Genomic DNA, 26,697 nt, shown 5'->3' with positions numbered 1-26,697 from the left:
ATTGATGTTATGGAAGAACCAATGAGACACTGATTGCTAGTCTGGTAGGGGATATTGGCTACTAAGGTGAGTTTTGGCACACCCTAATTCACTGAGGTTCCAAGTCTCTATGCACAGTTCTGTGTAGGAGCAGAATCCCTGCTACAGTGTGAGTCGAAATTGTCAGTGTCAAGTAGGTAAGATTGATGCCCTGAATATGGAGAGTATTGGTGGAAGAAGAATCCTGAACAAAACAATCCCCTTAACGAAAACCATGGACCAAGGCTCAACATAGAACCGCACAAATATAAGTCCCTCAGCTAATATGAATCAGAGGGGAATGCAGGGGAGGGTGAAATCTGCAAGCCGTGAAGTCAGCAAACCCCCGCTTAGGAATAACATAAATGCACTTAGGCAAGACAGGTAGTGTGTCGATGAAATGCACATGGTTGATTGTTGGAAAGAGGAGAATGGGGTAAAAAGGAAACCAAGACCGTCCAAGTGCCCAAGAGTCAACATCTGTGAGACCGGAGTGTACTGAGGGTCAACTTTCAGGGAAGGGAGGGGGCAGCAGCACACCACCCTGCGATAACAAAGGCACTGAGGGTCCATAAGAGAAAAAAGCAGTGCTGTATGTAATCACTGAAGCATTTATCATCTCTAAGTCGGGAGCCCCCGAAGAAACGGCATCACAGGCCATGTTGGTGCTCGATGTAGACAGGTAGGGGTAGCAGATAGGTCCTGCAGTAATGACAACACCCGACAGTACATCGTTGGTCATGCTGGGCCTGAGAGGCATGGCGACCCCTTCAGCCTTCAACAACAAATGGTGTACAGAGTTCCCCCGGGAGAGCTCAAGAAATTTGGCTCAACCTATAGTTCTCTCTCGTGATATCTAGACAAGGGGTGAAGAAAGGGTCTCAAGTGTGCAGTGTAGACCCATATTCCAGAATGAAAAGGTACCTCACACAGGCTATCGACAGGACCACAACTGTAGCCCCAGTCGATAGTTGTCCAGCCTCATCATCGGTACCCTGCTCCTTCGGCAGGCTGGCGGTGCAATGCCCGTCGGGCAGCGGTGAAAGCTGCACTTTTGGTGGAGATCTTTAATTCTGGGCCAGCGGGTGTGTGCGTGTGAGGGGCCTAAGGGAGTGTAATCGTGAGCGTGGTAGTGAAGTTAAAAGAAGTCAGGGGAGTCCTGTTGGTGAATGTTTTATTGGTCAGGCTCCCTGCTTCAATAAAAAGAAAAGGGGTACTGAGGGGTGGCAAGTAATGGAACCAACCCTTATTCAACCCTTTATGTGCAAGAAGTGGTCAACATGTTTCACGCCCTAAGGGCGATTCATCAGGACCTGGGTGCTCATAAATTACTTGGTTCCTTTAAAAATTTGTCAGGACACCAGTATACGACCTGAGGTAGTGTCGTATCATAATGGTTCCACTGAGGGGACCTTCTGGAACCCTAATGTTTCCTTCTTGAAACCTCACGGGCCGTCCAAGTGGGGCCAGCAGCGAGATGAGGGAGCCCTCTAGCGTCGCTGCAGGCAAGCTGCTCTGCACCTACCCCTCCCACAGGAAACCAAGGTCTGGACAGCCGGCATGGTTGAACAGAACGTTTCCGGGTTTAAAAAAGGGAGGTAGCCCCTTCAGCCTTGGCAGAGGGTACGTAACTTTCTGACAGTTGGAGATATATCTTTGATGCCTGAGTTTTGAGGCGATAATATCAGAGAAAATGGCGGAGGAGGGCCCTCCCAGGTCTCCAGTCAGTCTCATTCTGAAAGAATGAGGTTACTGGTTGGAAGTAATACGCAGTTTGGCTTGAAAGAGTCATGCATATTTAAATCCCAGTGAACATAGTCTCTTTTTGACTTGCATGAATGAGGAGTGTTTACTTTGCACAGAAGGAGAACAGTCAAGGAAAATCATAATTTTCGCATTATCTATTCAAATTTGATCTTTCTTCTGGGCTTCGACCTGTATTAGGCCTCAGCCCTTGACATTGAGCAGGTGGGCAAGGAAGGGTTTCAGGGGTGCCTTTGGTTGCGGGTGATGGGCTGGGGCCCTATGTGCTCTCTCTACCACAAAGCAGGAAGACAACAAAACTGGGGCTACCAGTTGGTGCAGCCAGATCTCCGTGAAACTCGGAGGGTCATCCTCCTCTGTTCCTTCCAGGAGGCCAATAAGGCGAATATTATTACTGCATGTTGCCCTTTCCAATTCTTTGAGTTTATCCTCGAAAATCTTCAGGCATTACATAATTATGTTGATTTTGCTGTGAGAGATCCTGAGTGCGGGGAGACAGGGAGTCGATGGCCGCTGTGTTTGCTGCCACTTTCTTCTTCAGTTTTTTTTGATTTTCCCAGAGCAAAGTAAAGTCAATAGTTAAAGCATCAACTTTCTCCTCTAAGGCAGGTTGAGATACCATGACGGCCATCAGTAGGGTCTCCAATATTACCTCTTGTGGCAGCAGGGTCATATCTTGTGGATGGGCTGGTGAAGCCATGGATGCCGCCGTGCAAGTACTATTGGATGGCTGCTGTTCTCGTTTCCGCGTATCGCGTTTTTTGCCCATGCAGGCTGAAGATTCCTGTATGATGAATAATGGATGTAGAGAGTATAATCCGTGGTAGAGTGAAGCATGCATTTGATATATGTCCTGCTCCAAACTCACCTTGTCCTACTTTGATATTCGAGGGCTACAGTGGGGGGCATGAGCAGTCGGGGTCCTTCGGGTAAGAGGTGGCTTCAGGTAGTGGGAGCACTATCAAATACAGCAGAGAAGAATGCAATCAGGTACCTTTGGGGGATAGTGTCTATAATAGATCCCATCTAACTCGACATATCCCGCATTCAATGGCAGTAATCCCAGATTCACCTCAGACCCACCTCACCCCTGGGAGAACAGGAGGGCATGAGCAACGCAAGCCAGTCTAGTAGTGCTAAGAGGCAGTTGAGGTAGAGTGTACTCACTTTTGTCACCAGGCCAATAGTGGGGAAAGGAGGGGGAAGAAGGGAACTCATCCACTGCAAGGGTGCTCTAATGTTCTCCACGTGCTGGGCAGATGTGAGGCTGGGTCACACATACCGTGTCAGAAAGGTCGCTGTCCACTGTCGGACGTAGGGCTGCATCCAGTTGCTCCAAGCAGTCCCCTGACTCTCAGCGCCAGGCCCAGAGGGAGGGAGGCTGAGTCTATGCAAGCTTCATGTCCAGACGCAATGGTATGCCTGTAGCACAACAGCAGAATGTCAGGTGAACCACAGGAGGGAGCCCCATCCTCCCGCTCTACAGTGTTAAGCCTCCGAGGGATGAAGGAAGGGCTGCATGGGCCATGTGCCCGGTGGCGGCGGCGTGTCTGGGCTGTAGGCTACCAGTGGGTCCCCAGGGGTAGGCTGTGACCATGTGCTCCAAGCCGTCACCCCACTTGGATTGCTGGGTCTCCAGAGGAGGAGCAAGAACAGGTCCCCTAGAAAGAGCACTTACAGCCAGCCACCAAGTCCGCATAGACCATGAGACTGCAATGGTCAGTTAACTTCCCAGGCCTCCATACCCTCCCTGAAGCCCCGCAGAGACCACTAGCAGCTCAGTGTCCCAGTTCAGTTCAGTTTATTAACAGTTTGGTAAAAGACACACAGATGATGAACGGAATGCAGAGCAAATCAAACATTCACCCCAGTCAAGGGATCTTGGTTAAAGCCATTGTTCTTTTGCTCACCATGCCACCCAAGTTTAGACCCAGCCATTCACAAATTAGTCTTGACCCTGTGCCTCATGGGAACAGTCCAGCCTGAACTGCCAAGCTAGGTTCTCCCTGGACCGGAAACAAGCATCCTGGGACCAGTTTCGAGGCATCACTCCTCATCATTCAGGCTAGCTTGTATCCAGTGGCACCTGGGACCCATGTGTCAGCATACCCGGTGCACTTAGGGGAAGAAAGCAAAAGACACACAGATGATGGAACGAATGCAGAGCAAATCAAACATTCACCCCATTCAAGAGATCTGGGTTAAATTAGTCATTCTTTTACTAACCTTGCAACCCCAGTTTAGACCCAGCCATATGCAAATCAGTCTTGACCTTGTGCCTCATGAGAACAGTCCAGCCCGCTCTGCCATGCCATGACCTCCCTGGACCAGAAACAAGCATCCTGGGACCAGTTTCGGGGCATCAACCCTCATCTGCCAGGCTAGCTTGTATCCAGTGGTACAGTGAGCCCGGGACCCACGTCTGAGCATACCCGGTGCACTTAGGGGAAGAAAACAAAAGACACACAGATGGAATGAATGCAGAGCAAAACAAACATTAACCACGGTCAAAAGATCTGGGCCTAAATCCATCATTTTTTTGTTCCTCATGCCATTCCTGTTTGAACCCAGCCATATGCAAATTAGTCTTGACCCTGTGCCTCATGGGAACAGTCCAGCCCGAACTGCCAAACCAGGTCCTCCCTGGACCGGAAACAAGCATCCTGGGACCAGTTTCGGGGCATCAGCCGTCGTCAGCTAGGCTAGCTTGTATCCAGTGGCACAGTGAGCCTGGGACCCATGTCTGAGCATACACGGCGCACTTGAAGCGAGAAAGCAAAAGACGCACAGATGATGGATGGAATGCAGAGCAAATCAAGCATTCGCCCCAGTCAAAGGATCTGGGTTACATCCGTTGTTCTTTTGCTCACCACGTCATCCCAGTTCAGACCCAGCCATATGCAAATCAGTCTTGACCCTGTGCCTTATGGGAACAGGCCAGGCCGAACTGTCAAGCGAGGTCCTCCCTGGTCCAGAAATAAGGTTCATGGGACCGGTTTTGGGCCATCACCCCTCATCAGCCAGGTGATCAAGCCTAAAAATGCCATACAAAAATTTCATATAAATTCATAAAAAATGTATACATTTGAACTAAGACAAAACATTTTTTGGGGGGTATATTTATACAAATATACCTCACCAGTCCACATAAAAGAATTTAAAATCAACAGGCGCTACTTTTAACCCTAACCCTTCTATGTCAAAAAACATTGAACAAAAATTAAAATCTCTCCATTTTCAAAATAAAATGAACAACCTTAACCCCCTATCATAAGAACATTTCTTCCATTTTATTTCCATACAGGCTAATTATTATACCAGTGCAAAAATACAACCCAATTTCATAGATGCTAATATTTGTATCTCATAGGCAAGTAATCGAAAACATTAAGTAAAAGAATCAGCAAGTATAAAAAACTGTTTCTTTTATTAAAAAATAATTACATGGTAATAGAAGAGACATTTGGTTCAACCATCCTCTATAAACCATATACCCTATAATAAAACAGTTATTAACATTTTCTATACTAAAAATAAAAAATTATGAATGTATAAAAGGTGCTTTTTCTTTTGTGCAAGATTAGACAACAAAGTAAAAAATGCTTGTTCTACTATTATTAAGAAAAATAAAATTTTATCGCAATACCCTTTCTTATATTTGAGAATATAACTAAAACATAACAGCCTCTGTATACCCATTCCATAATCTTATTGCGGCAAGCGGTTTTTCTTAATTAACTGATCCTGAACAACAGCTAAGAATTTCCCTACTGCATAACACAGGAGTATATTACCGCATCCTAGAATTAACTGAAGGAGACACTTGTACGTCGAATCGGAGTCAATCTAAAGGTCAGTGGCAACAACGTTCTTCTACTAACTGAAAAACTGGACCAGATAATAAGTAAATGCAAAAAGGTCGGTGGTCACCTTAAGCAAAAGGGAAGCACAGCTTTATCCATCCCGGTTACTGGACCAGCTTCTATCATATAAAAGCTGATACTTGCCCCAATCTAACCTTTAATGCTCACCTCCTTATATGTGTGCTCATTATATCCTGTAAATAGGATTGAATCTGCCCCATACCATACATCCTTTAAATGGCACGGGATATATTTCTTACACACAACTACTAGATTGCTCCTCCTAGTGCCCTCTTTAAGTAAATACTTTACTATTTGCTTCTGCTGTGTAATGGACAGCACTTGAAGTTTTTCCCGTGCTGTATTATCTAATGAAGCCTTAACATCCAGTTGGTTACCACCCAACTGTCAGCATACTTTTTCTGCTGGCTGGATTTTGTAATTTGCCAGCTGCGGTCTGTACAGATAACAGCGGTGGGCGGTGGGGCAATGGGGCGGTGGGGCCGGGTGGGGGATTTCGAGGGAGGAAGCAGAGGAGAAATTAAATAAATAAATAATTTTCCCTTGGCATCATCCCTCGAAATCCCCCCCCTCACGCAGCCCCACCGATGTTACCTGCACGGACTGAGGCTTCAATTTGCCTTAAGGAACCCTCCTCAGCTGTACGAAGACCTGGTCAATAACTAAGTAGCCATTGCTTAACATTAAGTATGGCATTTGTCATGCCCATTTCAAGTCTCAGAGCACTATTTACAGTTCTTCTCAACAGACCCATCTGTTTCTTCCAGGCATTCATTTAAATTATTTTGCAATCTTCTTGCAAATCTTATGGGAAAACCCATGCATCCATACAGAAGCAAACTCATTATTTTTGTATTATATGTATCTCTGAGCACTTCAGTGGATTAATGCCCCAGTGCAATATCTATCCTAAATAATGCATGCTCCTTCAATTGCCTTAGCCCTCACTTCCTCTATATCCATATGTGGCATGAAATTAAGATTATATATGAATAGAAGGCCAAGATAGCAGTATTCTTCTACCTCCACTACTTAAGCTCCATTTAGCCATCACATAGGCCGTCTCTTCCGTCCCCTCCCTATCGTAAAAACCATTACCTTAGTCTTAGCTGTATTTATTTTCAAAAAGTTGGACCTGATATATTCAGGAGATACATCCAATTGTCTCTGCAAGCAGCTCAGTGTTCCAGGATTTCCCCCTGGAGGCTGACTGGAGCAATCAAGGTATCAGGGTCCTGAAGGGCGAAGGTGGAGCCCTGTGTTCCGCCGGCTGATGTTGGTGGCACACCTCAGGCAGGATCGCAGGCACAAGAAGGCTCCTAAGGGGAGGGCAGAGTTCAGATATTCCAGGTTGCTACCTCACCATTGCCCCAGGGTCTCCAAGGGGAGGCAAGAGAGGGCCACTGGGGATGTGCTTTTGGCAGTTATAGCGCATCTCAAGACTATCACTGAGTTTCAGTAGGCTGGGTCACTTGTCATAGTATCTAGTGTCTCAAGAGACTACCTGGATGATGTCTAGGTCGATTTAGGGGTAATAGGTTCCCTCTGGTTTAGTGAAGTCAGGATAAAGCAGGCCGTATCTAGAGCTCCGCTAAGTTGCAGCTGCATGGCCAATGGCTCTGCTACATCCCCAGGTTTCGGAAACCTTACACAAAAGGAATCTTCATCTGAATGTGGTCTAAAACCTCTCAAGATGTGGACACACCAGCAGATCATCGTGTAAAGTAGAGGCATGTCTTTTGTGCCCACCAACTCGACAAATGAGCTGAAAATAGAGGCAACATTTCTTAGATTCATGCGGACCCTACGATTACGCCATATCTTCACCAAAAGATAGGTGACGAACAGATAGGAGGGGAACCAAAGGCAACAACATTTAAATCCAATAGTACCTTTCAAGCATCAGTTTTGCACAAAATGCTAGACACTTTTGAGAATATGATAAAAAAAAGACATCAAAAAGTTCAACTACAAAACTAACAAAGGACAAAATCTCACTCAGCATGGCAAAAGAGCTATCAGATCAATAGTTAAAAGTTCTAACATCACACTTCAACCAGCAGACAAAGGATGGGCTTTAGTAGTGTTAGACACCACCTTTTATCACTCTTAAGGTGAACCAACATGTGTTGGATGATAACACATACATGCCACTGGACTGTGACCCCACTACACAGCTCTTGGGGATTCTTAACAACATCCTACAGAAAGCAGACGATATGGATTGGATAGACAAACAAACCAGATCATATTAAACAACAAACAATCCATGCAGACCCAGACTGTATATGATACCCAAAATTCATAAAGACATCAAGAACCCCCTGTTTAGAACTATTGAGTCAGGATGTGGATCTTTATTTGACCCCCTAGGCAGGCATCTGGAATACTATATCCAACAATTTGTGCAAATTGGCATTCCTGTATAAGGGACACCACTGACTTCTTACAGAAACTCCAGAGCAAGCAGTTGGAAATGCTGGACAACTGGCTGTTGTGTACCATTGATGTAACAGCACTGTACACCTCTATACCTCATAAGGCAGGAATGGAAGCAGTAGAGTGGCCACTACTACGATCACAGAACATTGGGGCATTAAAGCTATTTCTATTGGAGCTACTACACTTTTATTTGAACCACAGTTATTTCTCGCAGCAAGGGAACATTTATGCGCAGCTAACATGTACATCCATGGACTTTTCAGGGGCACCTGTGTATGCCAACATCTTCATGGCCTAATTTGAAGATCAACACAAACAACTCAAGATGTTGGTAAAAAATAGCCTTGTACTGCAGGTTTACAGATGACATCTTCGTCATTTGGTCTGACACCAAAAGCGCACTAGAAGAGATGATGCAGTCACTGAACACATGCAACCCAAGGATAACATTCACTTACACAATTGAGGACAAGCAAATCAACTTCTTGGATGTACTGGTCACAAACAAATCCACAAGACAGGGTTTTGATACACACATATATATAACACCCACAGACCGTAATAACGCATTAGCCTTCTCCAGTTTTCATCCCAGGAGCTTGATTAAGAATTTACCATATTCCCAATTCACCAGAATCAAAAGAATTAGTTCAGAACTAACCACATGTACTGAAAAGATTGAAGAATACAAGCAGAGATAGAGAGAGAGAGGGTATCCAGAAGAGGTATTGCAGGGGGGCATGACAAGGGTTGACCAGATAAATCGAATGCAGTTATTCATCAATTCAAAGAAATCTAACGAAAACATAATTGTATTTGTGTCTAAATTCACAACTTGTTCATGAGCCATTACACAAATGATTAATACCAGGTGGGAACTCCTGTAGAATTAACCAGATTTCCATGGCTTATTCATGTGCAGACCATTACATGCCTGTAAAAGAGGCACGAATCTCCGGGAACTACTGACAACACCAGACGAAAAACAGAATGAGGAAGAGTGGCAAGGGACAAACAAATGCTTTAACTGTATACATTGCAACAATGTCATTAAAGGCAATGTTGAGTCACACCCTATCTCAGGAAGGAGCATGCAACTAAGATACACAAGTGATTGTAATACACGCAATGTCATTTACTGTATTAAATGTCAGTGCGGCAAGGTGGACGTGGGGAAAACAGAAAGGAAAATTAAAGTAAGACTTACTGAACATAAGAGCACAATCAGAACAAAAAATAAAGCATTGTGTCTGTCTGTCCACTGGGAAGAAGCCAACCATTCCATATCACAACTGAGATACCAAGTAATGGAGAAAGTAACATCATTACCTGGCATTGATAACAGTAAGAAATTGCTACAACATGAGATCTATTGGATCAAGAGATTGGGCACAGTGGCACCATGAGGTCCCAATGACCAGATTGACATGAGTTACTTTATTTAGGTCCCCTGATTAGGGGTACATCACAGTGACCAACATACTAAAGTCTTCAAACACACCACTAATGTCTACAAATACATCATTTAGATTATTAGGACCAATAAATCTATAAATACGAGCCCCCATGTTTTAGGGCAACATACATCGCCACATTACTAATCTCTTCACATTAACAGACGGTATCACAGTCTTTGGTGATGGGAGTCATATGCACTCACAGCACATCAAAAACGTTTTCTTTTCAATATCTCTTTTTTTACTGTTGACCTGATAGAGGGGTTGTTACTTCCTTAAGTACAGCATTTGTTCACTACCCTGATGTTGTGGCAGGTCATATTCTATTTTAAGTCATCACAGTGGGTATTTGGTATTACCGCATAGTAGTTTTTATTGTCAGGTGACATTATGTATTCTAACTAGAGCAGGGTAACATATTGTCTACATCTCAATTTTGTATTTTTCCTCCCAGAATGGCATATCTTTGGATTAGGATGATGTCACAGTCATTGCACACAGCAATGGTCTCATCCATACTACTATTATAAAGAGAGAACACAAACCTTTGAGCCAGGTAAACTCAAAAAGTACTGCACCAATCACTACACCCAATACACCATTTAAAAGGGGAGATGTCGCAGAAGGACATAGGCTATAAATGTGGACACCATATACATTAAAAAAGCAAAAACGCCAAAAGTGGGAAAGTAGTCCCTTGTGGGCGTTAACGTGGGCGTGGGCATGTCAAAGAAAAGATGTGGGCGTTTAGAGGGGCGTGTCAATCAAAAGATGTGGGCGTTTACAGGGGCATGGCCCAAAGTACAAACAATAAACATATGCCAAACGATTTCACTGATTTCACTGTGCAAGGCACACACTTCACCACACACTTCAATGTGCATAGCGCAAATGTGATTTCAATGATTTCACTGTGCAAGGCACACACTTAACTGTGCATCCCGCGCATTTGCAAACGGCCGCCTATCACTCGCCTCGACATTCGTGCATTCGTCGGCGTTACCCTTCAAACATTAACGCCTTCGTGGGATGACATCAAAAAAGGGGCTCACCTTCCATAATAATACAGTGCCACAGGGGGCAGGCTTACAAAAAGGGCCGCCTATCATTCGCGTTGCTTCGCACAGTCCACCAATCACGACACACAATGATTAACACACACACGAGTTGCGATACAAAAATATAACAAATGTTTAACCATTTGACAAACGACAACGTTGTCACAGGGGGAGGAACGTAAACAAAAGAGGCGCGCATTTCTTAGACAAGAAAGCCAATCGACGGAACATGAACGAGACTTTACTCACAAGGCTCCGAATAATTACGTATGCTGCGGTCAAAATTTAAAACTTACACAAACACTTCAAAATTTCAAACACTCTGCGTTATCAGTGGAACACTGCCAGTAATTGCGCCGATAAAAAAAAAAAAAGACATTAGTAAAGGGATCGAAAACGTAAACAAGGAAAGCCCCTTTCACAAACAAGCAATTTCAGGCAAAAACATCTGAGCGATCACTGTAACACTTGCGGCGCAAATTACAACATTTGGTAAACAACAACATTCGCACACAGGGGGAACACTCTCAACAAGGACAGCAAAACAAAATTAGGTGTGGCTCAATGAAAACCTGCGGATGAATTACACACACATCACTAATGCAAACAAAAAGTAAAGGCAACACTGAACATCGGCCATCCCCGGACAACGTCGGGACGGGCTGCTAGTGTTTCTATAACGTGTGTGCTTTTACATTTTACTGAGGGAGTGGTATTAATTAGAGTTCTGTCGGCTCTATTTCAGGTTTATCACCACAATCACATTGTCTTCGGATCATCCATATATGTAACTCTATTGATTTTATGCACATAACAGCATCTTATGCGTATACTTGCGTATTACTGTATTACATCTATATTCTCATTATATATGGTCTATGGACAATCATTAGGCATATAGGTGGTGCAGCTGTCATTGAACACATTCACTTTTACAACGTTTCAATACGGCGGCGGTTCCCGCATTCTATTATCGGAGCAGACAACGTCAATCTGTCTCCTCTGTTTATCACTCAACATCGAGTACTTTACTCGATTCCCCACACACGAGACGCCTAGAGCCGGACACTCGTTTCAGCAAAGCACTAGGGGAACGTCCTTTACAATGGAACTTTTACAACGAAGTACCGTTACGACGCAGGTTTAACAACGAAAGTCATTACAATGACTTTCGCTGGAGGGTGCTCTAGGATAGGTAATAGTTTAATTTACTATCCAACACCTTCCCTACTATCCACGGGGATTGGAGTTGCAATAGTAAATTAAACTATTCACTATCCACCGCTCCCCAATGCAAATCATTGTAACGACTTGCGTTGTAAAACTTGCATCGTAACAGTACGCGTTGTAAAAGCACGCGTTGTACCGTCATACATCCAAGCACTACCGATAAGCGTTCAGTTTCCGAAGGCAGCACAGTGAATTGTCCACATTGGTGTGGACTCTTGGGTGTAGGTTAACCCGCATTTTGAATTGGACGATCTTTTATGGCATTGCAGCGAGGGGTAACGTCCCCTAGCGTGGACACTATTTTGGGAGTAGATGGCTATATGCTCATGGTCTAGTCTGGCAGGGCACAGGGTTGGTGGCATTTGTCGTAGGAGTTGGAATCAGATGAGACAACGCTTTTGACATTAGGTTTTTGTTTTACAGGGACCGAGTTTTTTCGACTATTTATTTCCATTTCACATTGGACTCGTTTTTCAGAGGTAAGCGGCATTGCACGTTTGGAGATCACACTGGCAGTGCTGTGTGTGTGTTTGGCATTTATATATATGTTGGAATTTTTTACAGGTTAGAGCATTGACTGTATAATGGTTCTACATTAGTTTGGACCGCCTGAGGTATGATATTGAGTGATGATTCCCCAATTAAATTTTTTAAGCACCAGGTGTATAAAAATAGTGCTAACTACACATGTCCATCAATCATTCTTTAATCTCAGCATAAATACCAGACCTTTATAAGGTACAAAACATATTGATCTACAGAACCATGCAAATATGATTGGCACACGCATTAATTGGGTCCCAGTGAACCTCAACACTTACAATGGTAGTTTGGGCAATTGAGTACTTGTATGTATAACTTTTTTTTTAAAATCTTAAAAGCTTAGATTTTATGTTTCTAACATTACACAAACTGAAGACAATACACGTTAAATAAAATAATTAAAATAAAACCAGTTATCCAGTTAAAAGACAATTATTAGCGACATGCAGTAGTGGTTGCTTAGAAACATCTACAGTAGGAACAGGTGCTAGACTTTAAATCCTGCACTTTCCTTCAATGAAGTTCTTCACAATGAAATTACCAAATGTGCATGCAGAACTGTCCAGAACTCAGAATGCTTGTGCAAGGACAAACAAAAGACACTGTCATACAATATCATTAAGCTATACAGTTTTTTGACAAAATAAGTTAATACAACTAAATTAGAGCAGAATCCTGCATTTAAGTAAGCTCCCTAGGCTTCCTATGTATTTCTTGGTGTTTAATATTGCAAATTTCTTTTGGGTTTTCAGATATGGTCCTGAGGAAGGGACACTGATGTCCTGAAATGCATCGGCCTGAAATTGAACATGATCACAACATTGTGTATAATGTTTTGATGTTCCATTTATGTTAAACTGTGTTTGCAGAAAAAAACTCATCATATTGAGTCTGTTTGTACAGAATTATTATATGATATGTACTTTGAAGTATTATCAGAAAATGTAATGAATACTATTCGAATAAAAATAAGTATTCAAATGGAGTAACCGGGAGAGAGTGTTAAAATATAAGAAAATTGTATCATTTTTGAGTGTGAAGAGTGCGCAGCGCATTCAAGTCTGTGAACTTGTCATAAATTGGTTACTTAGCATACATGTGTTGACAGCACATGTAGAGGTGCAGCACCATTTTGTAAACATAGTACTAACTCAATAGCACACACGTGCAGGAGGAGGATTCAGGAGTGCACCCCCCAAAAAAAACATACAGTATTCACACCTCACCAGAACACAACGTGCTTGTTACTGTTAGGAAGTTGAGGCATGATGTTCTGAGAGATGTGATGCTGATCACTGTCAAATATGGACTGGAGTATGCCATCAACTCTTTCTAATCAGTTACATAAATGTCCACAAATTGTGTAAGTTTCAGAGAACAGATCACTAGGTCATCACATTGAGAATGTCACCCTGAGACGTTTGGTGAGGATGCGTGTCTTTATAGCTCTTCTGTGGCAGGGCAGGGGTAGTTTGTTGTACTCAGACTTGAGCAGCCTGCAACTGCACATTTGATGCCAGAGAGACTGAGATTTACTGGACATGGCCTCTCCTATATTGGTCATCTTGGTCGATCACAGTGGGAAATGTGTAACATGCACATTTGAGGTTCTGTAGGTGTGATCAGATTCATCTGGATCCAGTTACAGCTTCATTTCATGAGGTTGTTGGTTTTTCTTCGCATCTTGCTGTGAAAGGTTTGCATATGTGAACTGCTAGACATTATTTGACAGCATTTCGCCTTTTTTGCGACACTTATGGACATTTCACTTTTAGTGGTGTCTCAATTCCTGACTACTTTTGTTAATGCATTCCTCTGTGATTTACCTCAACCTGATGTGAGTTTAGTGGATGGCTCCACTTTATAAATCCATGCAGAGTTGTATGGTCAAGAAACGTAATCTTAGAACTTTTTTTCTAGTGGCAATTACTTCAAACAGGAGGCTTTTTCCAAAGAGAATGCAGTCATTTGAGGATTCCATATATTAATTCTTTCCGAGGGTGGCAGACTGAATCCACCACATTATCTATCCATTGTAAATCATGAGGCAGGTCTATATAACAGGCTACAGGAGCCAGTGACATCCATTCCATCCATTTATCCTGCACCACTACAAAGGCTAAGATTACAAAAAGCATAACTTACAAAAAAAACAATAAAAATAAAAATACATATCCCAGGAAAGTAACAAATGAGTACATTATGTTATCCTAATGACTACATACTGGGAAATTACTTATGTGAACTTCTCCCAAAGCATCTCCGAAAGAAGGATGGTGGCGAACCACCCTAAGATTTTGTTACACCAAGAAATTCTACTAGAGTGCTCTGCCAAATTGTAATTGTGCCTGGTCCTCCACTGCTTGGCAAATGGTCTGAATCTGAACGTCCTTTAAGAAAGAAGACGTAGCTGCCTTTTTTTAATTTTGTCAACAAGGCCTCAGACGTCTTTACCTTTGCTCCGGTGACTGTTTCTTTTGCGGCCACTTTGTCTTGCCTGTGGCCTTTGGGGCTGCCCTTTGTATTGCTGCACTTGTGGAAAGACCTTCGCTGCTCCCGTCCATGGCCCCCGCTCCGCATCTCACGTGGACCACCGCCTGCCAGACAAACTACCACCCCCAGGAGGCAGTACGGCGTGGTCTCGCGTGAAGAGAAGTGGGCCGGGCTACTTATTGACCAGCGGGCTTCCTGCGGCGCGGGACGCCCTTACCTTTGCTCCGGTGACTGTTTCGTTTGTGGCCACTTTGTCTTGCCTGTGACCTTTGGGGCTGCCCTTTGTATCGCTGCACTTGTGGAAAGACCTTCTCTGCTCCCGTCCACGGCCCCCGCCCCGCATCTCACACGGACCACCGCCTGCCAAACAAACTACCACCCCCAGGAGTCAGAGTGGCGGGGTCTCACGGGAAGAGAAGCGGGCCGGGCTACTTATTGACCAGCAGGCTCCCTGCAGCGCGGGACGCGTGCGGGCTAGCTTGGGCGAAGCCCGGGACAAGGGCGGGCCCGTCCGTGCCCGTCAGTGGCCGGCCGGGGCCGGGTCGGGCCATTCCCCTTAGCTTTTACTTCTCTCTATGCCCTGTTTCTCGTATTCAGTAACAGTGTTGGCATATGTATAGAGTTTAAAAATGGGGAAAAGGAAGCATGTCAGCCCCAAACTAAATGGCGGGGGGAGGACCATAGCGGATTCACAACAAACCTTGCTTAGCTATTTAATGGGGGCGATGGGTATAATCATATAAGCACAGCAGATAAAGGCAAATTCTCTGGAATTTAATCATCCTGCCCCTCTGTCGAACCCTAAACAGACAGCACCATTAAAACATTCTACAAATGGTTGCATCCAGCAAAATGTTGATAGAATCACTTTAAGTGACTCAGATTCTATCCAACAACCACCAAAAAAAAAACGGAAAAACCCGGCCCACTAAGATAGTAGGTTCCAGGCAAACCCTCTAATCCACACTAGCGTATATCCTCTTTCAGGCAGCGAGGGAGAAGCAGTAACTCAAAGAAAGAAATACACTAAACAAGGAAAGAGGAAAGGAGGTACAGGTAAAACATCTACACAAGTCCAAGGGGTAAATAATAAGGGCCGTGTAAGTGCCAACAATTACATTAAGTCCCTTATTACAGTGGTGGAAAGGCTGGACATGTATCTTAGGATAAGGCTCGACCAAATGGAAAACAGACTGACTCAAATTGAACATACATTATCCTCGCATCCAGGGCCGCTTAACAAAAACATTCACTCCCCCCAAAATAATCCAATTCCAACTCAAAAAGGAACAAAGAACACACACCAAGTAAAACAGCAGAGTTCCAACATAAGAGCAAAAACTCAGTTACCCAAAGCTCCCCCAACGACAGACGGTGTAAAGGCCAACAATTCTGTCGAGGTCATTACAGATACTATTCCACCAGGAAACTTTGCCTTATCCTCTCGCGCACATCTGTCCCCCTTATTGCACTCTGACTTTCAGACAGTGACAAAATTAGGGCCGGACGAAACTTTGGACCTTCTACCAGCGGTGACACCTTATGTAGTGGTGCTGGCAAATGTTCCACGAAAACCCCCTTTAGAATTAGAGGGTTGGGAAACCGCTCAGAAATAAGGCTTTACACTGGATATGGTCAAAAACAGGTCTAGATGATTCCTTATTTAGAGACTTTAAAATGGTAAGAAGGGCCCAGTGGGTGGGCCCTTGTCCAAGATCCTGTCCTGGTGATTGCATAGTACTTAATTTTGGATCACCAATGCCAGTCAACAGAATTTTTTCTGAGCTGGGCAGAAATCACATTGTCAGGGGTGAAATTAACATACTTCCATTGGGATTTTTTTACCCCCCTCCAAACTGTATGACATGCACCCACCACCTTGAGCGCCACAAGAGACACGACCCATACCAGATGTTTCCCATAACAAATCGATTTGGCCCATTATACGGACTGGAAGAGCAAGATTGACTTCTTATTGGGAACTCAAATGATACCCCCCCATTGGGACGAGAAATAGAGCAACTCCATGAGAGTATGGTAGAACCTAATGTCAGACAGGGCCCCGTAACTAGCGCCAGTACGACCCCACAAGGGCTTTTTAATATGGACCATAGTGACAGGGCTGAATTAAGCCTGCTTTTTTGGAACATCGCAGGCTTGAAATCTAAAACAAGCTACGAATTCTGGATACATTTTATTAATGAATTTAACATCATTTGTCTCCAGGAGACATGGGTGATCACCCAGATCGAAATAGAGGGCCACAAAAGTTTCTACTCTATGGCCCTTCTGGAAGAGCAAAGGGTGGACTGGTCATCTTTGTCTCTAACATCATCAGGTCACTGAAAACTGACACAGTCAAGGTAGCACCTAATTATCAAATCACGATTTTAAGTATAGACAAAACTAACCCTATAGCCCTTGTTAATTTTTACAATAACCACAGCCAGGCTGAGGGTACAAATGTACTAACTGAAATCCATAACAGCCTGGTAGAGTTAAAAAGAAAATTAAGGAAGGATTTGGTTATAATATGGGGAAGGGACTTTAATCAACATATATGCGGATACAGTGCTGATGGACTGTGTGGCATTGAGGATGAAAATGATAATTTACTTACTCACTTCAATCACACCTTGATGGGAAACTCCTTAAACGAGAAAATGTTCGATCTTGAAATGGGCCTAGCCAACGAACTTGTACATCCTTCAATTCCCCTAACAAACACCTATAATGGGAGAGGATTCTTTAGCACCATTGACTACATACTGGTCACCACAGCTTCCTCCCCCAGACTATCAATATTTTTAACGCACGATAACACATTAAGCGATCACTATCCTAACAGTGTAATTCTATCTTTGCCATCTACCGTAGATAGAGGGAACTCATTGGATCTTTTGGGCCAGGCAAATCTCTCTGTAAACAGACTAAACGGCTATACACTTAAAAGGGGAAAAATAGACCCACTACAAGTTACAACCAAGATAGTGACAAATTCTCTTGGAGCCATCGAAAAATGCCTAGACGACACTAGTGACCACCAGGTGGTCCTGTAAAATTTCCAGTTAATCACCCAATTGGCAAAAGAAGCCTTGTTGGTCAATGTAAGGCCGAAGAAAGCAAAATTAAACGGGTGGTTTAATACACGATGTACCGAAGCCCATTCCAAACTAAAATTGGCTCTTCAACCACCTGATAGGGAAAAAGGTGAAATCATAAACCTTAGAAAAGAATACAACTGTCTATTAAAACAAAGGAAAAGGGAACTTAAAGAGAAGCTGTGGAAAGAACTCCGTAAAAGTTGTGCCACAAAGGACAATACTACCTTTTGGTCCATAGTCAAGTCACCCTTTTTAGGGGATACCAACAGCAACCCCAAAGTGGATGTAGCAATTGATGAACAATCTTGGATTAATCACTTTGCTCCGATTTTTGATTTACCCTACGAGGAAAAGCTTCCTCCAGTAGCTGAGATAGGTGGTAGTGCCACCAATATTAACTCCACCTCCTTCCCAATACATCTTGATATTACTTTAGAGGAAGTAGAGTCAGCACTATTAGCAAGTAGGAGCAGTAAAGCACCGGACCCAGATGGAGTCCCTGTAGACCTATACAAATTCAATCTGGAACTCTGGGCCCCTATCTTAACTCGTGTATTGGAATCATCCTGTATAGTTGGTTTGCTTAATACATGGTCTGCTAGTATACTAGTCCCAATTTTTAAAAAGGGCGACAGGCAATCCCCCCTATGTTATCGCCCAATATCATTGTTGGACTCGCTAGGCAAGGTGGTGGGCCGTATTATCTTAGAAAGACTCCAACTATGGGCAGAAGAAAACTCGGTTCTATCAGACCTTCAGTTTAGCTTTTGTGAGGGTTTAGATACCACCGAACAGGTTTTAAACCTAACACTTTTAGCGGGGAAGTATGTGTCTGCAAAGGGCGGGTCCTTGCACCTAGTATACGTTGATCTATCAGCAGCGTTCGACTGCGTCAGTCATAGTAAGTTATGGGCGGTCATGCAGAAAATGGGGGTAGAACCTGCCATAGTGAATTTTATTTGTGAACTTTACTCAGGGGCAAGTGCCCGAGTTAGGTATGGTACGGGCGGACAGCTGACCGCGCCGTTCGACGTGCAGCGGGGAGTACGGCAGGGATGTGTCCTGGCACCCTTTCTTTTTACTCTTTATACCAACGGCCTCAAGCAAGCCATGATGAAAGGGTGCCAGGACCTACCACAAATCAAGCAACGCCCCATTCCCGCTTTGCTCTACGCGGACAACGCGGTCATTTTAGCACGTACCCCCCTGGAACTTCAGCACGCCCTAGGCAGATACAACACATTCATGGCCAATTTGGACTTGAAAATCAATATTAAAAAAACGTTTGTGATGACTTTAGGTAGAACTCCTCAACGGCCCAAAGCAATATTTCTAGACAGGATTAAGTTGGAATCTGCGAATATGTATCCATATTTGGGTATTGTTATTGACAACAAGCAGATGTGGAAACAGGCCATCGATGCAAGGAAGCTGCTATTTACCATAGCAACTGCAGCTCTAATTAGTTTTTCACGTAAGCTGGGCAAGCGGCCCCCAACTGAGCTATTATATATCTACAAGACAAAATGCATAGCAACTGTAATTTAGGGGGCAGGGATATGGGGCTATGTGAGGGTGGATCCGATACAAAAAGTGGAAAATTATTTTCTGCGATATCTCCTTGCTTTACCTCAGGGCTCCTCCACCTACTCTTTTCATATGGAGCTAGGCCTCCCATTCCTGACAGATCTGATAGCAATCCAGCCCCTCTTGTTGTGGCACCGCATATGGGCATCCACAGAAACATCTTTTTCCCAAAATCTCATCTTGGATTGTCTTTTACTTGAAAAAGCCCACAAGATAGGATGGATTGCTTATGTTAGAAACTTCTTTTATGATTGGCAGATTATTTTCACAACACCATACAGATTGCAGGAGTGTCTAGGAAATCTTTCAAGATAACCTGTCTGACCCACCTAGAACAGCTGCGTTTTAGCAGTGAGGATACAAAAAAGAGTGTTCAACACTCAATAATGGTCCAAACATCATTGCATATCCAGCCTTACCTGACTTTTAATCTAACCCCTTATGAAAAGTTACTTTTAACCAGGTTCAGGATGAACATTTTTCACCACTTTGTCATCTTTCCCCATACAAACGACTGGTCAAGAACAACACCCCCATGCCCTTGTGATGAAACATCCGCACAAACAACTATCCACGTTGTCTTGTTCTGTAAATTTTATTTGGCCCAAAGGAAAAGATGGCTAATTCCTTTATTAAAATTAATGAATTCATGCAGATACCATCCAGCATTTCTCCGATTGCAATTTTTGGAGGAAGAGGTTACATCGAATCAGGTAGTTAGATTTTTGAAATCTACACTGAGACTTAGGAGCAGCTTAGAGAGTAGTAGGAACTCATTATGAATTTGAATTTCTTAAATTAATTTTACTTGCACTATTTATGTTATAAGTAACATTTTAATAATGAAGAGACTGACATTTACTTCAAATGTACTGTATGTCAATGTATACTGAAAGTGCTCTTCTTCTTTTTTAATAACTTTTTATTGTATAACTAACTGTTCCTTTTTACATGTACTTTTATGGTTCTTCTAAATTATGAAAACCGAATAAAGTATTTCTGATCTGATCACTTCAGATGGGATTTTACCTTTGTTCAATAAATGAAGTGAATGAGAAGCCTCTTGGAATCTTTACTTTGCAGTCACTCCTTCCATTTGGATGATTAAGAAGGAAGGAATGAAGGTAGGAGGATAATCTGTGATAACAGATTCATCAAAGTGACCTTTGATAAGAAGGAAGTTTCACTCTCATGGTCACTTTATTCTTAGAGAAGATACTGAAAGGGGGGAAATGCTGAGACCCTGATGCTACTTCACTCTTCTTACTGAGGTGGATATAACAGCTCTTTTTTATATATAAGACATATATGCAGCCAAGAATACAGGGTGGTTCTGAATGGAGGTATGGCTAATACCTGGTTAAGATCCCACAAAGAAATTCTCAAGAGAGTAGTGGGACCTTGCGCTGAAGACATTTCGAGAATATAGACAAATCTGGCAATTTGAAAAGGGAAAGGGATACATTGGTCTAATGAAGAATCACAGCCTGTTTGCAGCTCAATGGGTCAGTCGAGGCCCTCGCCTCCACCCTTCTGACAGATGGCTGCCCTCAACATTTAGAGATCCTCACTTGCCTAGCAGCATTCTCTTTTGCCATAGTGCATCAGCGGCTGTGGCAAACCAGAATGCAGTGTGAGCTGAAATGTTGGTGCGGCCCTCTAACCATTAATTTTTGTTTTCCAGAAACCAACTGTCAAAGCAGAAGTTGTTTTCTGAAAAACATTTTAATTTTCCTAACCTGAATGTAGTTTTCTCACTGCATGTGTGAACCATTGTTTTTTCCCCTATCGCTGTTTGATACATACCCGGTCTGTGACAAAATCACAATCTGGATCATGATTTGAGCACGCGCCCAGAACTTTGAATAAACATTTACGATAGAGTTAGTAGGCCCAGGCTGGGATATAAAAGCCTTGACCTGAGTTTCCAACTAATTGTGAGGCTGTTTTAATATTCTGTATTCCTCAAGAAATCAAAGGTGGGGTACTTTGATGCAGCCAAGAAATTGAAAGTGATAAGCCAAGCTTATCTGCAGATCTGAACAGAAACACATACCTAGACCATTCAACAGTACTGGTTCTGCTACTCCAAATGGTTATCAATAAGCACTGTTCAGGGACCTGTGACCTTGGATAGTCCTATTACTTGGGGTCCACAGAAAGAGCACTTGAGGAAAGTGCAAAGAGATGACTGTTATGTTGTTAAGATGTGCCACCATGATGTGAAGCATTAGCCAGAGATCTGCACACCAGCTGGAAACAGGACACCATTTTCAGCTCACATAGAAAGTGCTTTGGACAAAAGGGGATTCAAGGTACAACCCTGACAGAGGATACATGGAGGAGGTTAGTTTCCCTAGGTGTAGGTCCTAAATGTAAAATGAGGGACTTCAGGAAATTATGAAGCTAGAAGTATTGCTTACTTCATGACAGAAACATCACAACAACCAGTAGTACGATAACCATTCATGGAACCAAGGACCAGCAGTGCACTGTTCTGTCAGAGAATTAGCATGAGATGGGTGTGAAAGCAGTACAAGAATGTTTCAGGAAATGGATGCCAGAGGAGAGAATTAAATTGAAACAATGTATCTCAGGATTTAAATTGATTGCCTGCACTGATAGCACAATGAAAGTCGACTTTGTATGCTGTATTGCAAAACATGGACCTGGCATAGTCGATGGGTACCATTTTTTTTGGACAGGTTTTGTTCTACAATTGCCTACATTAAATTAGGGTTGTTGTTTGAAAAAAACACTCCCCGAACAAAACCTCCAAAGCCTTGAAATGTAAAAGATTTGTGGATTAACAAGCTTATAATAGCAATAAATATCTTAAAGGCTGAGCATTTACAAAGAACATTTGGATAAGCTTTACAAATGGAAATGTCAAAGACAACATTCAGAGAACTACATGTGTGTTCTCTATAAATCAGGCTATAATTTAAAGATAAAACCCACGTTCTGTTCTGTTTCATGCCCTGGAATATTTCTCTGCAAGTGGGAACAGTGATTCTAAATACATAAGAGACTGTAGGAAAATAAAACTTACTTTGGTTCACTTGGGCAGGAGTCATTTGAAGCATACCTTGATGGCAATTGTAACTTGCAAATGTAGGTTGGACATGGTGGTCCACATTCCTGATTCACGTTTTGTCTCCCTAAAAAATATATACTATATAAGAAGAGTGGCATATTTATACGGTACACACTACATGGGTTAGAGTGTACATATGTTTTCACACTGTTCTGATACTTTATGGTAGCGTTCAGAATATTGTGTTTCCTAAGCACTTTGTCAACAAACTAAGTCACTCTGAAATATCAAAGATACCAATTAAATGAGAAGTTTTGTTTAGCAGAAACCATGGTACAATTTGTCCCTGGGCATCCATCTTATATCATCATGTGCCGATAAACTGAAATGGGTGTGTAGCTTTTCAAAAGGTGCAATGTACTTACTCACTACATCCTACACCACCAGTGTGACTTTCCACTTAGCTCTGAAACTAATAGTTCTGAAATTATTAGTAACTTATTATTAAGCTTTTTAAGTATGTACTTACGGGCATGAACTAGTAAGCCCCAGAAGAGCACCTCTATCTTTTAAAGCGCACACTCCCAACACATTGGAACCATTCACTGCATGACCCTCATTGTCATTCTTTATGCTATCTAGGTAGAAAGCAGATTTACCAAAACATCCACAGATTCTCATTCTTACTGCACTCCGCACAATTACCCATCCAAATAGTATCCTGCTCTAATACTCAATTTCCCAGGCCTCACATATGCAACTTCATCTTTCATGTCATTCTGCCAACACCTATCTGAGGAAGTAAACACAGACTACGTGGAAACCACCGGGCTACTTAGCAATCACTGGACTCATTGAATAAGTTGTTAATTCCTTGGCTTTCATTTAAAAGATTCAAATGTAAAAACCACAAATGCCTTTCCATTTGGTGGTTCCATTTGGTCATGCAGCCCTTAATAAGGAGGGTTCTTCTATTTGGAACTCCCTTTGAAAATTTTGAAGACCAGGCAAAAGTATGGTTAGCCTTCCATCTGCTTACAATTTCTGTCTCCCACAGTGACCCGGGCTAGTTGCTTAGATGCCTAAAGCTAGCTTTGCCCACATCCTAAGTCACCACTATGACATTATTATCTTCTCTCCTAGGCTTTCCCATCTTGTCATCACCATACAAGCTTTTTGGTTCTTGTTGATAAATACTTCCTGTTACCAAGCCAAAGTATCGGACCCACTGTGCTCTGAGGTAACGTACTTATAGTACGTTGTGCATAAAAACACCACAATTATGATGATAATAGCAAAAGCGACAGCACCAACAACAATATCAGTAATAATATCATGCATTGAAGACTACTAGTTCTACCAAAACGGGCTCAAATCTCCAGCTCCTCAAAAAAACTTACGCCAAACAATAAGTACTCATCACTCTTCTTGATCCGTTTCCTCAAGATATTATTAACTAAGTGAACACACACAACAACATATGGGTCCCCACAACTTCACTTTATTCCCTTTACTTCTGCCTACATTCACTTCACACCTAATATCTAATCTTGCACCTTAACATAAGGCTAACAATTTCCCATTCTAATTTAGATTTAGTACCACTAAATTTAAATAGTAACTTGCAGCCCAATCCTAAATGTAGTAATAATTAAGCTAATAATTAAGGTAATAAATAATTTTATAATGCAATACATTAAATGTACCTGTTTCTATCCCTAAATTAATTATCATCATCATCATCAGCAATCTTTATTTCGACAAAATGTTGTCATAAAAGATACAAAACAACTCAGTAAAAGTAATAAATAGTACATTAAAAACAAATTGTAAAGCATTAAAAAACCAACACATGTTCCAGTTTTGACAGATATCCATTAAAAACAAGCAACTGCAAGGGATTATAAAACCAACGCATATTCCAGTTTTGACAGTTATTCACCATCCCCAATTAGTTGATGTCTTCTCTTATGCCATATACTTTCTAAGAATTTGGCTACGGCAAAAACAATCATACCAGATAATTCAGTTTTAAAAATCCTATACGCCTGCAAACAGTGAGAAAACCCTAAGTTTTTGCAGGCCGGGACAATCCAATGCCTCCTTGCCCACGCATAAGCACGACAGAAGAACAGTATATGCAGCTCAGTTTCTTGCTCTAATTTGCACCCAGGACAGTGACTCGGGGAGGACTCAGACCATTTGCTGGTATATGCTCGAATAGGCAAACTGCCATACCTCCATTGTAGGTACAATTTCCTGGTGGTGGTTGGGAATATAATATCTAAAACTGGTTCAAACTTGTACATATCCTTAGCCTTTAAGAATGATTCTGTCAGGGTACCCGAATCTATATTATGTATGTGTGCCTCAAGTTTACTTTCGTAATACAATGTGACCAAGTGCTTCCGTGATACCCTGGTGCAAGATGACAAAGGGTCTGACCATAAGGAAGCTAATCCTAATCGCCCTAGTTCATTCTTTATGTAATTGAACCAGGGGATTTTCCCCGCATTTGGGAGGGTCAGGATTTCCTGCAACTCCGACCTATAATTAACTAGCTCTGGTGTAGTCCAAATTAATTATGTTAATTTAAAATCATACATCTTATTCTAAACTATTACAAACTGTTTCCCAATTATATGAAGTATTTACATTTTAATGTTACTTAATCTTGTTAATACTAATCTTCATTTAAAATGCACAAAATTTAAATATTTTTTTGAAAATATTGAATTAAATGACTTAGTTAAATACACTGTAACCCCCAACTCCTTTTAATGACATGAATACTCAGCAATTTACAGTAATACTAACTCTAACTAAAACAAAGAACATTATTATCAATTTTTTTTTTAAAGTTTTGGTCTGGCTATATTCAACTCTAGCTTATTGGACAATCGCATGTTATCAATTTGCACAATCAGTAGTAATGAAAGAAAGTGGGCTTTGAGACAGCCACATTCAGCCTCTGATATTTATACATTTTTCATGGTTTGTGATATCTCATATGGACTGTTTCCAATAGGTTCTGGTGAGGAGGTATCATGTAGTCCATTTGTTAAACTGCAGATGTAGTTTCAAATGAAGCTTGCCTCTGTGAACCAGTCTATAATCTCTGATGTCTTTATTTTGCTGAGAAAATATATTTATTGCTACTTGATGACTTTGTTGTTTAGGAACTGTGTACTGTTGTGATACCAAAGCCTTTCATAAAGACACAGTGCTATTTACTAATTACCTTTCCTCATGTATTTCTTTTACTTTGCTTTCATGACAATATGCTGTTGGATTTACAGGCATTTTTTGTTCACAAAGTAAAGACGTGCTGTGCCTAGAGATTTTAGATGTTGCCTACAGACAGATTTGAGCTGTTTGTTGTTGAAAGATCTATTATGAACAATACTATGTAGAATTACCCTCCGATAACAATACTCGCAGCTTTGGGCTAAATTACTGAGAACATAATGGCCAAACAGCTATTGTGTCATCTAACGGAATTCTGCTGTGTGAATCTGTGGCAACTAGAATATTTTCCTTTTATGGGTTTGAGTGAGGTTTGCCTTTTGCTATTAATTAAGATCCTTTCCTGATCAGGGGGATTCGAGAGCTCTTTGTTTTATAAACCAAAATGTATTGTTTTAGTATAACATAACATTAAGATACACAACACATTCACAGTTTTAAAATTCATCCAGGAGAGCAGTGAACTTCGTCATACCACATTAAATGCTGACAGGAACGTAACAGTCCCATCATCTCCCCCATATCATTCAGTAATTATGTGGACAGCTTCTAGCCTTATAGATCAAATCCTTCATTTTCTTACCACTGTCTACTGCTTTCCTCCATTTGACAGTAGTGGTGGGCCAGAAGATTTCCAATACCAAGTGTGTTCCTTTTGGCAATAATTGTCCTAATGCCCCAAGTTATGCTCCCCTCTGCAGCCTCCCACATCTGTCAGGATACATAGGACGGCAACACTGGAAGAGCGGTCCCTGGGCCTTCCACTTATTTGAAAGACAGTGGTACATTTTTGTTCCAGTATTTTACATTGACAGAGCAGCTCCAAACCACATA

The 26,697-nt window shown here is 42.2% G+C and overlaps 1 protein-coding gene across 1 annotated transcript in view; it reads right to left on the bottom strand.

Annotated features, from left to right (window-relative positions):
- LOC144771874 (cilium assembly protein DZIP1-like) overlaps positions 1–26,697 on the bottom strand; it is a 1,571,028-nt gene that overhangs the window by 461,465 nt on the left and 1,082,866 nt on the right. Inside the window, exon 17 of the mRNA XM_078656123.1 lies at positions 22,633–22,741. Coding sequence (XP_078512249.1) covers positions 22,633–22,741 — 109 coding nt within the window. The remainder of the gene's footprint in view (positions 1–22,632; positions 22,742–26,697) is intronic.

Source organism: Lissotriton helveticus, chromosome 8, assembly GCF_964261635.1.
Source record: "Lissotriton helveticus chromosome 8, aLisHel1.1, whole genome shotgun sequence".
Classification (NCBI taxonomy): Eukaryota; Metazoa; Chordata; class Amphibia; order Caudata; family Salamandridae; genus Lissotriton; species Lissotriton helveticus.
This window is presented reverse-complemented; position numbering and strand designations above follow the sequence as displayed.